The 12,717-nt window shown below is 48.4% G+C and overlaps 1 protein-coding gene across 6 annotated transcripts in view; it reads right to left on the bottom strand.

Moving 5' to 3' along the window:
- Window positions 1–483: 483 nt before the first annotated feature.
- The window catches only part of GRK3 (G protein-coupled receptor kinase 3), a 132,332-nt gene continuing 120,098 nt past the window's right edge, over window positions 484–12,717 (bottom strand). For 2 of the 6 annotated variants that reach the window (XM_038575482.1, XM_038575487.1), the window contains exons 20-21: window positions 11,530–11,643; window positions 8,681–10,106 (exon numbers count right to left, since the gene is read on the bottom strand). In XM_038575482.1, coding sequence (XP_038431410.1) covers window positions 9,945–10,106; window positions 11,530–11,643 — 276 coding nt within the window. In that variant the 3' untranslated portion in view covers window positions 8,681–9,944. Of the gene's footprint in view, window positions 863–4,035; window positions 5,244–5,332; window positions 6,810–8,680; window positions 10,107–11,529; window positions 11,644–12,717 lie in introns of those variants that run through there. The other 4 variants (XR_005379327.1, XM_038575484.1, XM_038575485.1 and 1 more) reach the window with 4 other exon arrangements.

Here is a 12,717-nt window from a genome sequence, read left to right as displayed (position 1 = left end):
CCGCCTCAGGCCAGCGGGACTGGGGGACGCTGTGTCATCGTAGGAAGGAGTAGAACACGGCTGCCGCCTTGGAGGGGTCAGAGGAAGCTGGAGATCCGAGATTTGCAAGGGCTTCTGCTCGGGTGTCCCCCTCCCGTGTGACAAGGTCTCACTCTTTCCCAAGCAGGGTGTGCCTTGGTAAAGCAGACAGACCTGCCCGGAGCTTAACCACCTTCGGTGCCCATCTGATCTGATGACTCAGCCCTGGGTCTGGTCCCCGTTTTCTTTCCCTCCCACTCGGGATGTGGCCCTCTTTGCAAGCCACCAACGAGGCCCTGACTCACACTGCTTTCTGCTGGCAACTGATTCCTCTGTGCTTCTTACGATCTTTCCCCAAAGTATTCATTAGGCTTAGCGATGGCCACCCAGTCCCACCGTCCAGGGTTCACTCTCTCCCACTTTTCTCAAACGCTTTGCTGCCCTAAAAAAACAAGTAGACGGAAGCATGCTCAAAATGCATATGTTTATTCAGGAACAGCAGAAGGATTGCAGTTCAGGCCAAGCAAACAGTCTCGGGTTGCAGGTGGGGTGGGGGTGGGGTCCAGGGCTTGGGGTAGGTTGTATTTATGGGCAGGAATGTAAAGAAGGGGCTGTTCTGTGAGGGTCTGTTAAAATCAATGACAAACAGACACCAGCTCTGAAAACTCCCCAGACAGACGACACCAATCCAGCCACACAGAGGTCCACTCAGCCTGCTTCGGGAGACCAACAGGACCTGCGTCACCTCCGGTTCACACCTCTGGCAAAGCGTCCCAAGGTGGAAGAGGGGACAACCTCTGACCAACGTCTCATCAGCCAAGGAAAATCCAACACTATTGGTCTTCTGTAAATCAGGCATTTATGGAAAATCAGTCTCTCAGCCTTAAACTTTTATCTTTCCTGGGAGCATGTGCACGAGGCTCCTTTTCTGTGTTCCAGCTCTTAGATTGCAATTTTTTTCCCAGCTCGATAGGATACAGCAGCCAGTGCATCCCTTCCCACTGGGGTGCCACCCCCACTCACCCCTGTTGCAAATTTGAACACTGGAAGGGCCCCTCTCTTTAAACTAGGGGCTTTCTATGTCCCACCTACTACCACCGATTCCCATCTGTGACCATGGCCAACCGGGCAGTGGGTGATGCAGCCCCCACACCCCACTTCAGCTCCTGTTTTCTCCTACCGCACCCGGGATGAACACTGCAGACTGGTTTCCTGGGGGAAGTGGACTCTGAGAATTTAATGAACAGAAGTTCATTAAGGAGTTCTCTTGGGGGATCCCTGGGTGGCGCAGCGGTTTGGCGCCTGCCTTTGGCCCAGGGCGCGATCCTGGAGACCCGGGATCGAATCCCACGTCGGGCTCCCGGTGCATGGAGCCTGCTTCTCCCTCTGCCTGTGTCTCTGCCTCTCTCTCTGTGTGTGACTATCATAAATAAATTAATTAATTAAAAAATATATATCTGCAAATTAAAAAAAAAAAGGAGTTCTCTTGGTATCTACACCTATGGAAGGATGGAGAAATTGGCATTGGACAGAGGGAAATGTCTAGCTGTACGACGGCCCCCAGTAGCCTCAGGAAACCTCACTGTGACCTGTTGTGTTCCCAAATTGGGACCAAGATGGCCGGGCCTTTGTACTTCTGTGTCAACCAGTCACTGGATGTGGGCACCCTGGGAAGGGCGTGGTGCTCTCTGTAGCTAAGGCCTCCCTGAAGGGGAGATGGCTGAGGGCCGCCTGAGCACAGATAAGAAGTCCTCCACTGAAGGAGGATCCAGACAGCACGTGACACTGTCCACCACAGACTCCCTGGCCAAGGTCATCCATGCCAAGATAGAGGGACTCGTGACCAAATCCAGCACCAGTGCTGCTACCCCTGGACACAACGCTCCCACGCTCACCCCTGCGGTCACTGGCCAAAGCCGTGGGCAAAGTCGATGCTGAGATGAGGGGGAAGTTCACTGGCATGGTGTTTCATGTCCCCACCCCACTGCATCTCTTGGATCTGGCCCGCTGTCTAGAAAAATCTGTCCAATACATTGACATAAAGAAAGAAATGAAGAGGTGTCAGAAGAAGCCCTGGGCCACATGAAGAACCCGTCCCCTTCTTGCATTTTTTTCCCCTAAGATTTATTTATTTGAGAGAGACAGAGAGAGACAGAGGAGAGCGTGTGCACGCGAAGGGGGTAAGGAGTAGAGGGAGAGGGAAAGAATCTCAAGCAGACTCCATGCTCAGTGCGGGGTCCCACGTAGGGCTCAATCCCAGAACCCTGAGATCACAGCCTGAGCTGAAATCAAGAGCCAGACGCTTAACCAAACGAGCCAGCCAAGTGTTTCGCCTCCCGCCGCCCCCTGGAATTTTAACACCAACACTTGCTCCTCCACCTTCAGGGCTGGCATTACCTTCAATACCACTTTGTCAAGCTCATTTCCTGGCAGCACAATGAGTCTGGCCACAACAAACACATGGCAGGGCTCATGGTCCACACAACCACCCAGGAGTTAAGGGCTCTGGCCACTAACCCCGGCAACAACCTCTCACCTTTGTGGATTCTGTGCCCCAACTCTGACCGCAACACACTGAGAATGTCCCATCATTAGCACCAGGGGTCCTCAACTGGTGGCAGTTTTGTTCCCCGCAAGGCATGTGTGGCAACGTCTGGAGGTATTTTGGGTTGTCAAGACTGGCTAGTAGGGGGTATGCACTGGCATCCAGCAAGTAGAGGCTGAGAAGGCTGCTCAACATCCTACAGGGCACAGGATGGCCCCGCTGGCGCCCCAGACATGCTGGGCCGAGAAACACTCTTCTAGACGGTTCCCATCCCAGGTGCCTGAGGAAGGGGAAGGCCTTGGGCTCCTGTCTTCTTGTCCACGTCACGTACATAGGGCCAGAAATGGGAAGGAAGGGCTGGGGAGGAAGGCTGGGAGGGTGAGGTTTAGAGAACCGGGTAGCAGTTATCTGTGAGGCAACGTGGGAGCAACCATGGGACACGGCAGGCACTTCCTTTTTGCTCCCAAGTCCTGCTTAAGCCCCTCACATTTACCTTTAGTTGGAAACCTGGAGATTTTGGCTGGAATGGTCCTTCGGGCTCATCTAACTCAACTTTCACAATTCAGAGGCAAGAAAACGGCAGAGCAAACAAGTTGCCCCAGAGGCCGGCTGGGCGGGGTGCCCAGGGTTGACCCCTTTCCAGGCCCCGAGAGGGGACAGGCCTCCAGTGGCTCTGGGGACTGGCTCTCAGTGAGGTGGCGCATCCGACCAAAGGCTCCACTGCGCCGCCACCCTCTGCCCATGGAGCTGACCACCCACCCCACAGTCGGCCTCCCGTCAACTACTCGGGGAAATGGTTTTCCAGCTGGCAGACGCTAGTACATTCCAGGGAAACCAAAGAGCTACATGAGTCAATCCTGCCTGCCTTCTTTCCTGAGCCAGGGGGACACAGAAGGTGCTTCCAGCTCAAGGACAGGAAATACCCAGCCTACCCTAGACCCGACGGTCCCCAAGCAGGCAGGTCTGCGCAGGCGGCAGGGATCCTGGGGTCACCACCTCCTTGGGTTTCTGGTTTAAACTGACACGCACCGCAGGGTCTCTCAGCTGGTCTCAGAGAGCAGGGATGGAGAGCGAGGGGTTTGCACTTCCCTGAGGGAGTCCAAGGGCACCCTGGGAGCATGCTGGAGGGGGGGGGGGCCGGTGTAGCCTAGGCTAACTGGGGAGGAGATGGACACCCCCCACCCCAGGAGCTGTCACCGGCTCTTTCCCTACAATATGTCTTGCAGGAGGCACAGGCAGTTGGGCCTCCAAGCCCCCGAAACCGTGAGGTGGGCTGTGCTCTGACAATCCACAAAATCCGAAGGAATGCAGGCTGGCTCTCCCTTCCTCTTTATAAAATCAGTCTCTGCATGGATTGTCCTAAAAACTGGGATTCTTTAAAAGGAGTCACTTCCTGATATCTCAGCAGCTTGATAAAGTGCAGGTTTTCATTGGAGGGGGTGGGGGTGGGGAGGACAGCACACCCAAGTAGGTATCTTTGTACAGAGCCTTTTTATTGAGATTTTATAGAAGCAATTTATCAACAGAAGAAACCAGCCTAGCTGCTCCAAAATAGCCGTGAAAGACGGTGATACCAAATGACAGTACGTGCCCCGCACAGGGTGGGTGACCGCAGGCGCGGAACGGCATCTCCCGAAGGATAGGACTTCCAACGTGCACTAGTTAAGCGTGTACTAGGAGAGGGCTAGAAACTTCCACTGGCACAATCAATGCAAAGAGACACCAAGACAAATGATCATTTTATAGGTACAACATCTAGATTGACAATACCTAATTCACCGGCTTCACCTCATAGGGCAACGCGCAAGAGAACACGGATTTCTTCCTTAAAGGGTGTGACAGGTTGCCAAGAATATAGTGAATATGTTGCCACATTGATGGCTACCCAGCGAGGAAGACAAGGTGGAGAGAAATGTCAACACGTGAGGAGGAACCCCCTCTCCCAGAGACCGGTCATCCATCCTAGCTCACAGAAATCTTTGAGGGTCCGTCCACTCAAGAATAGGACCTCTGGCCAAGATTTAATCACATACGAGGGCATTAGCCTTTAGGACCCCATTTTCCAAACCATTTTGAGACAGCAAGGGGTGGGGGTGGTTACGTTCAAATGCGCTCCTCCTGGAAGGGGTGTTTTTAATCACGGCTGGCCACTTGTAACAAGTGCTGAGGACCGACCTCCCGTTTAGTACTTGATAAATCAGGTGCAAAGTCGAATCTCCTGGCGATGGCAGGACGGATTCCAGGGATTTGGCACAATCAGAGTAGGAAATGATGCTCTGCAGGCGGTTCTGGGCTCCAGAACGATGCAGAAGGGCCATCTATCTACCTGCCCCGCTGGCTTAGACGATGCTGTGGCTTTAACATTGACATCAAGAGGGAATCTCGCCGAAATGTGTTTGAGATTCTTTGATAATGCAGCCAGTCTAGAAGCAAGCATTTGGGGGTGCCTGTCAACAAGCAGGAGGCCTTCTGAAGAGGTAGATGAAAGCAGTATTTCTCGGCAAGGTGGCTGTCAGATGTTGCCCAGGAAGCGCATACGTCTCAGCACAGACCAGAGGGTGAGCTTTTGTTGCAAACAGTCCATGGCAGTGAGGGGGGATGTTCGCCCCACAATAATGCTGTGCGCATCATTTCCACTTTATGAAACACAGAAAGGGCTGCCGTCTCCTTAAATAACAAACTATACAAATAAAAAGGAGCAGAAAGAAGAAATGTTTCTGATGACAACAAATGTAAGGATTCAATAAATAATATAAAATGCTTTTGTGCTAAAATAGAACTCTGTTTTTTAATATATGTCGTTTAGCAATCTTTATGTTACTCAGAAAAAGCCAAATCTACTGTAATTAGTTAAAACATAGAAAAATACAATTTTACAATAGAACTTAAAAAAATGGCCAGTGTTTAGCTTATAAACCACATATAATATATACATCCTGGGATATAATCAACTGAGACATGGGGAATTAAATTTCAAGTCCTTTTGTAATTATGAGTGCATGGTTAGAAATAGTTCTCCATTCCCTACCCTTACATGAAAGACGTTTTTATATTAGGATGAAATTAAATACGGAAGCAGAGTTACCAGTTTTCAGAGATGGTTTTGAGATTGTGGTGTATAGGAGAGTTTACTATAAGAATGGGAGTTGCTGAAACTTTAAAACACAATTTTTGTTTCTGCAGGTTTTTGATGAAATGCATATACTGTTAACTCATTTTCTGTACGGAGTGCGTGTGTATGTTTAAATACAGGTAATTTAACATTTGGGGTGCTGCATTTACCGATCAGCGCCCCCCGGCCGCGTCAGTGAGTGGCTGGGCATTGGGCAAGGTGGGGAAGGCATCCTTGTCCCTCGGCTATAAAAAAGCAGGTCTATTGGTCTTTGACGCTGAAAGAAATCTAACATTACGACTTGAGGAAATGGTATCATTTCAGAGTTCGGTTTTCATTAATTCACCAAGAAAATAAAAACCTCTTTGAAATGTGGCCTGGGTAAAAAGAAAAAATTGATATTCATATGAATTTATAAGTAATTGATTAATTCAGACATCTGGAGTCAACCTTTCATGGGAGGGAAAATCATGGTAGATCTTTAGGAATAAATGTTTTCAAAATTTAAACTGCTAAAGCTCACTCTACAAGTGGGCATGGCTCAAACAGCAAGCAATGTGCTGTTATTCTGGGGGTCTTCTTGCGGCTCCAGTGGACGAGCGATGAGGTCTGCGACTGGCCTCAGGGCCCCTGGCCCCAGATCCTGTGCCTGGCCCTCCCAGTGGCTGCGAGGCACACACAGACAGGTGTTAGCTCTGGGTGCTGGGTGCCTTCCTGGAGGGTGCTGGAGGGTGTGCAGAGCCCTGATGGAAAGGCGATGGCCTATCCATAAGTTCAGCAACTCTAATTGAAAATAAAGTGACTATATCTCACGGTAATTACTATTCAACTCCCATTGTCAGGAGGAAAAGAATTAGCCAACTTTATTTCCTTGGTGCTTGGTGTACAGGGGATGACTTTTTCATCTGCAAGTTAATGCTTTCCTTCCTTCGCCCCATTTCTACCACTGTTCTTGGCTGGCTGGCACTCGCTCACCCATCCGTACAGCCCATGACTCCCAGACACCACCTGCCACAGACTCCGGTGAAGCCCACCTCCTCTCTGGGCACAAACGAGTTGGTCCTCAGGGGTGGGGAGGAGGTAAGTCATCAGCCATCTCTGAATGACCCAGAAACACTTCCCTGAAAAAAATTACTGAGGGAAAAAAAAAAAATCTATGTATGACTAAGTCCTACAAAGGAAGTCTTCTCTTACATCAGCACATTTCAAAGTACATTTTACAGATTTACATTATGTGAAAAAGGTCCGACTCTGAGAATTTGTTTCTCTTCTTAATATGAAAAACCATTGAAAAGTCAAACACTGTATTGAACTGGCCCAACTACAAATTCCAAGTGAAATTTTTTAAATCATCAGAGAAAAACCACACTTTGATCTTTTTCATGGAGTTAAAACTCACTGTCAATTGGTAAAGGATATTTTATAATGGCCAGTAAGGGCCTTAAAACAATTGTTTCTAGTATCCATATGGCATATTTCAAATCACACATCAGGCTAGATCTTGTGGTTGCATGTTGTGGTGGTGGTGGCCTTTCTTGGGCAGGATGTTTGCTTTCCTTCACCTCTGGCCCTACTTTTTCCACACAAATTTTGAAACTGTAATGTGTGCAGATTGGCCAATCAGAGGCATGAGTGGGGAGACATTTGCATTAGCGGCGAAGCAGCTAATTTCTAGAAGTTTTGCTGAAAAATCATACTTACATGATAGTAGAGGGAAAAACCATGACTCCCAATGCCATGAAGGGACAAATGCACCAGAGAGAATATTTTAACTTAAAAAAATAACCTTGGAGTCACTAAAGTTTTTAATTTCTTCCATCTATGTTGGATAGCAGCTCAAAGCCATCTTAGAGTCTTTAGACTTTGCTTTGTTAATTCCCTTGATTTATGGAATCAAGACATTATAGCTTTACAAAAATAGTATCAAGTTTATCTTCTTTGAATGAGAAAGTGTGTGCTGAATTTTGTCCTTTTTAATGTTCTAAACGTAGGGAGGGTCAAACATCTAAGAATGATGTAATGCTCTTAAAACTCTCTGAAATAGCCAAGTATACCAAGATCTCTACACCAGTGGCCTTCGCTGGCCATGCAGGCACAACGTGCTGGCACAGAAGGGTCCCAGAAGCACCTTCCGTCTGGCAGCAGAGACGCTGGCCCTGTCAGAATGGCTGCGGGGACAAGTGTAGGCAGAAGCCCGGGCACACAAGACGCCAACACTGGAAATTAGGTTTGAGGCAAAAGTGCTCTCAGGATATTTCCCAATTTATGTTTCCTTTCTAAAAGACAGATCAACCTCATGTTCCACTCCAGAGCAAAAATGCTATCTTTCAAAGAGCTACAGGTTGGCCTGGCTAATGTCCTAGGTGTGAAATGGCAGACGCTAAGCCCAGATCCTGAAGGAATCTGTGCCCTTCTTGACAGGACAGCCTCGAATGTCCCGCAGAAGCTTGGGACACAGCAATTTCTAACCTGCAAATGCTGAGCGATGGGAGCTGGCAGTGGAGGGGGTGACAGCAGTGACAAATGTCATTAACCACGGCCGCAAGGTGCTTGCCCTTTATGAGGAACAGCTATTTTTCTGTTGCTAGTGATTTTTTGGTTTTGGTTTTTTAAAAAGCAGAATGTGAACACTGTTCTTCCCTTTTAAACCAGGGGGATGCATGTAAAGAGTGCATCTGTCCTCCTCTACTGGAAATAGCAGAGTAGAACCGTGGATGTTAATTTAAACCTCAACTAGCAGTTGAGATGGAGAGTCGACCTCCAGATTTCTTTTCCAAAGTGACTCTTATGAAATATAAAAACTTTCAGTAATTATCTTCCAAACTCTCAAAATATAATTTCATTAAGAAGTCCTCACTTTCTCAAAGAACACAGTGCACAGAGATTTGGAGCCACTAAAAATATCGAGGGCAGTATGCAGATAATGATGATGTTAAGTTGTTTATATTGTTAGTAGTTGACTTAGAAACATACAACAAGATTGCACTAAGAATAAGACAAATATGTGGACTTTAAAAATTATTGTTATTGTTTCTAGTCTGATGACAGAGAGACTTCACTGGGAAACACACTGGTTCTTACAGCCCGGCATTTATTGGGGGCGAGAAAAGGGCGCAGAACGCATTGTGGGAGAACAGACTGTGAAGAGGAGAGAAGATGCCCCAGGGATCAGGCGACCGGCCTTCCCGTTCCACTGCTGTCACGCTGTGGGACGACCCACCCGGGGCCAAGGACCACTCACTAAGGACCGGTGGAGGATAACATGAAGGTCAACATACACGGTTAACTCATTTCAACACATTCATTCTTCAGCATTCTTTTGTCAATAAAATTCATTTTAAATTATACTACAACGTGAAACAGAGCAATTCTTTCCTTCCTTTATGCATCCATTATGGATATGTGTCCCAAGGGCAGGCAGAAGGAACCAGAACGACTGTATCCTAAAACTGCTTATTGTCAGGGCCCAGGACAGACTCACCCCCAAGTGTCTGTGCACACCCAGACATGTGAAAGTGCAATTTGTTTATTTGACGATTTCTGAAAATCACTGTTGCCATGAAAGTTAAAACCCCACTGCCTGTCCTTTGGAATCCCTGTAAAGCCTTCCAACGACCCACTGCTGAACGCCTTCGGTGACGGATGACTCCCCACCTCTGCTCCCTGTCAGAGGCGGGCAGGTACCTGGATGCTGCCGCTCACACAGTGGGGGCCCACGTGCAACTGTCTCAGAAAGTATCTTCAGCTCACAGGCCAGGGCCTTAGGAAGTCGATGCTGAAGCGCATGGCTGACCTCTCATCTGGTGGTGTTGGAGTGGACACGTGCGAGCCCCATAGGTGCCACAGGGCAGTGCTCGGGCTGTCCAGCCTCAATGCCATCAGGGGCTGCACTCCCACTTGGCAAGTCTAAGATAGGTTTGATATCAGACATACAAACTGAAGTGATAAGCAGGGATCATTTCAAGTTTGGAGGTTCATGTCCACCCAAACAGGTGGGGAACAAAGGGAAAGAACTTTTGTTTGTTTCTTCAGTAGTTTCAAGCGGAGACAGATGTGATGCGCAGGAGGCACTGGAGGCTGAGAGGCCAGTCCCGGACCCTGAGCACAGTCACAGCTCCTATTAGGAGCACCTCGGTGTCCTGGGTCCTCCCCACCGTGGAAGGGCCCCAGGAACAAGTGGACAGAACCTCTGACCCTCAGACTTCTCCAAAAGGCTCCATGTCAAGGGCTGAAAGGCCCAATCTCCCCAGCACCCTCCTGTCCCGGGTGTCAGAGGCCGTTGCTGCTCCTGTGACAGAGAGGAGGCTTGGACAGCTCCACCACGCTGGACCGAGACTTGTTGAGGAACTTGGGCGCGCGGCGCAGCAGCCGCTGGGCCTCCGTAAAGGTCTCGGTCAGCTCCTTCTTCCACTGCACGAGCTCAGGGTCGCTCTACACGGACACACAGAGGGACAAGTGGCAATGGGCATGACTGGCTCACCTCTGGCAAGGAGCACACCACCCAGATCTCTGGCCCACGGCGCCAACACTGGAAATTAGGTTTGAGGCAAAAGTGCTCAACTTCTGAGCACTGTGGGCCATGTGGGGGCTTCCTCCAGGGCCCCCTGCAGGGAGCAGGACAGCTGGCAAGCCCCGCGGGGATCCCTCGCCCCCACCCTGAGAGGCACTACCTGTGATCCATTCAGAGATTGCCTCTGATTTCTGATCCCTAAAACAACTCAAGTCTATACGGTAATGTCTAAGGAGAAATTCTGACTAGTGAACAAGCACCTTCACATGTACAATGTAGTGGTGAAGCTACTGACACACATTCTGGGTATCTCCAACTCATTTCTCTCTCTAAATATGCTCTTGTGCACACACACACACACACACACACACACCCATACACACCCATATACCCCCCAAACTGCCTCCATCTAATTGTACACATGCACCCTACAACCACCCACACAGGCACTTGTGCATACACATACCGCACACACCTCAACACTCTCCCCACCTACATGCATACACATGTACCCTACAACCACCCACATATATACATGTGTGCATATACACACCCATGCATACCCACACCCCACACACACCCCCAAGACTCCCTCCACTTCCATGTACACTCACACACCCTACACTGACCCACCTCTATACACAGTACCCTACAACCACCTACATGCACTTACGTGCACACATACCCCATGTATACCCCCCACATGTACACACTCCCCCATGCACACGCACTCACACCCACTACAATGCACCCCCCCTGCAACCCACACCCCCACATGTACACACACACACACCCATGCACACCCACCCACACCTACTACACACGCACCCTCCATGCACACCCCCCACATGCACACACACACACACACACACACGTCCCCCCTATACACACCCACATCCTACACTCTCTGCCCTCACACACCACAGTACCCCAAAGGAATTAAATTTGGGTACAATAGAACTTTGGAGAGAGGAAGATGGCATTTTCCCTGAGAGAAGTCACTGGTATCTTGTGTCTCTTTAAACATCCAAGCCTCAAACACCAACATACTGAAAGATAGGAATTGGGAGACGAGCTAACAAACAGGCCCATGCCACACACCAGACAGAGCTTCCAGACAGGGCTCAGATTATTCCACATACTTCCTCTCGTGCCATTTTCTGCCATTCACTTCTGTAAGTGACCCATAATCTGCTGAGCACCTTGTACCCTGGGGCTTCCCTGCTAAGTCATAAAGCAGGGATTCAAGCTCTCCATACCTGGGGGGCCATCCCCACTGGGTAGGCATACAGTTGCTCTAACTTTTACTTGGGGGAAGATTTTTTTAAAAACTGAAAAACTCACCTCACATTGTAAGACAAATTGCTTCCCTCCTTTTATCCTCAACAAAATACACTTTTTGTCTTTAATCTGAGTTTCCTCCACAGACAGAATTTGTTCCATCGTCAGTAAATTTTGCTAGTCATAAAAATAAAAAAATAAGTTATTTCACATTATTTCCTTTCTTTTTTTTTTTTTTTTTTTATGATAGTCACAGAGAGAGAGAGAGAGAGAGAGGCAGAGACACAGGCAGAGGGAGAAGCAGGCTCCATGCACCGGGAGCCCGACGTGGGATTCGATCCTGGGTCTCCAGGATCATGCCCTGGGCCAAAGGCAGGCGCCAAACCGCTGCGCCACCCAGGGATCCCCATTATTTCCTTTCTTAAGTTAAACTAATAAATAATACAGAAAACTATCAGCTTGGAAAAAGTAAAAAGAAAAAATCAGCCTTTTCCTCTCTTTGATGATATTCTAGAAGTGAGAGGGAATGGCTACGAAGGGACATGCACAAAATTCAAATTATGGCATCTCGAAGGAAATGGCAAAGAACGGAATGTCTCTGTACAACAACAGCACAGCTGTTCCCTTGGCAACAGAACTGATATCTGAATGGCTGTGACTTGCATGTGTCCTTTCTGTGTTGCACACTCGTCTGAATTCTATGGACCAAGTTGTGAGGAAACAAAACAAAGTGCTGTATGACTTATATATGTGAACGGGGTATGGCTAAATTTCTGGCGTGGCAGCTCAGGAAAGGTCTGGCAATGTTGGCTTGTGAGCTAATGATATTTTGAAAAGATCAACAGGATATTATAAACCCTTAAAAGATGGTCACGCTAGGTCTATAACATGAATGCTTGAGGTGAATGCTATAGTGTCATGAGGACCTTGCCATTTTATGTTTTTTTGATAAATACTCCAGGACTCCTAAATGAAGAACAACACTGTCATAAATGCTCACGTTTTCTGTTTCCTGACTGATACCTACTAATCCATCCATCCATATACACTAGGTAGCTCTCACACAGAACACTGAATGCTGACTGTTCAAACCAAGCTAACCGATCATACCTGATGTCTAAAAAAAAAAAAGGGAAGATTTCCTAAGTTTTCACATATCCTGAAAAGTGAAGTAATTTCCTTTCAATGTGCACCAGGGTGACTGTCTAGTAGACAGCAGAGTACAGCTGGCCCTGGAAAAACATGCGTTTG

The sequence above is a fragment of the Canis lupus genome, chromosome 26 (genome assembly GCF_011100685.1).
Source record: "Canis lupus familiaris isolate Mischka breed German Shepherd chromosome 26, alternate assembly UU_Cfam_GSD_1.0, whole genome shotgun sequence".
NCBI lineage: Eukaryota > Metazoa > Chordata > Mammalia > Carnivora > Canidae > Canis > Canis lupus.
Note: the sequence above shows the minus strand (reverse complement) of the source record. Positions and strands in the feature narration are given on the sequence as shown.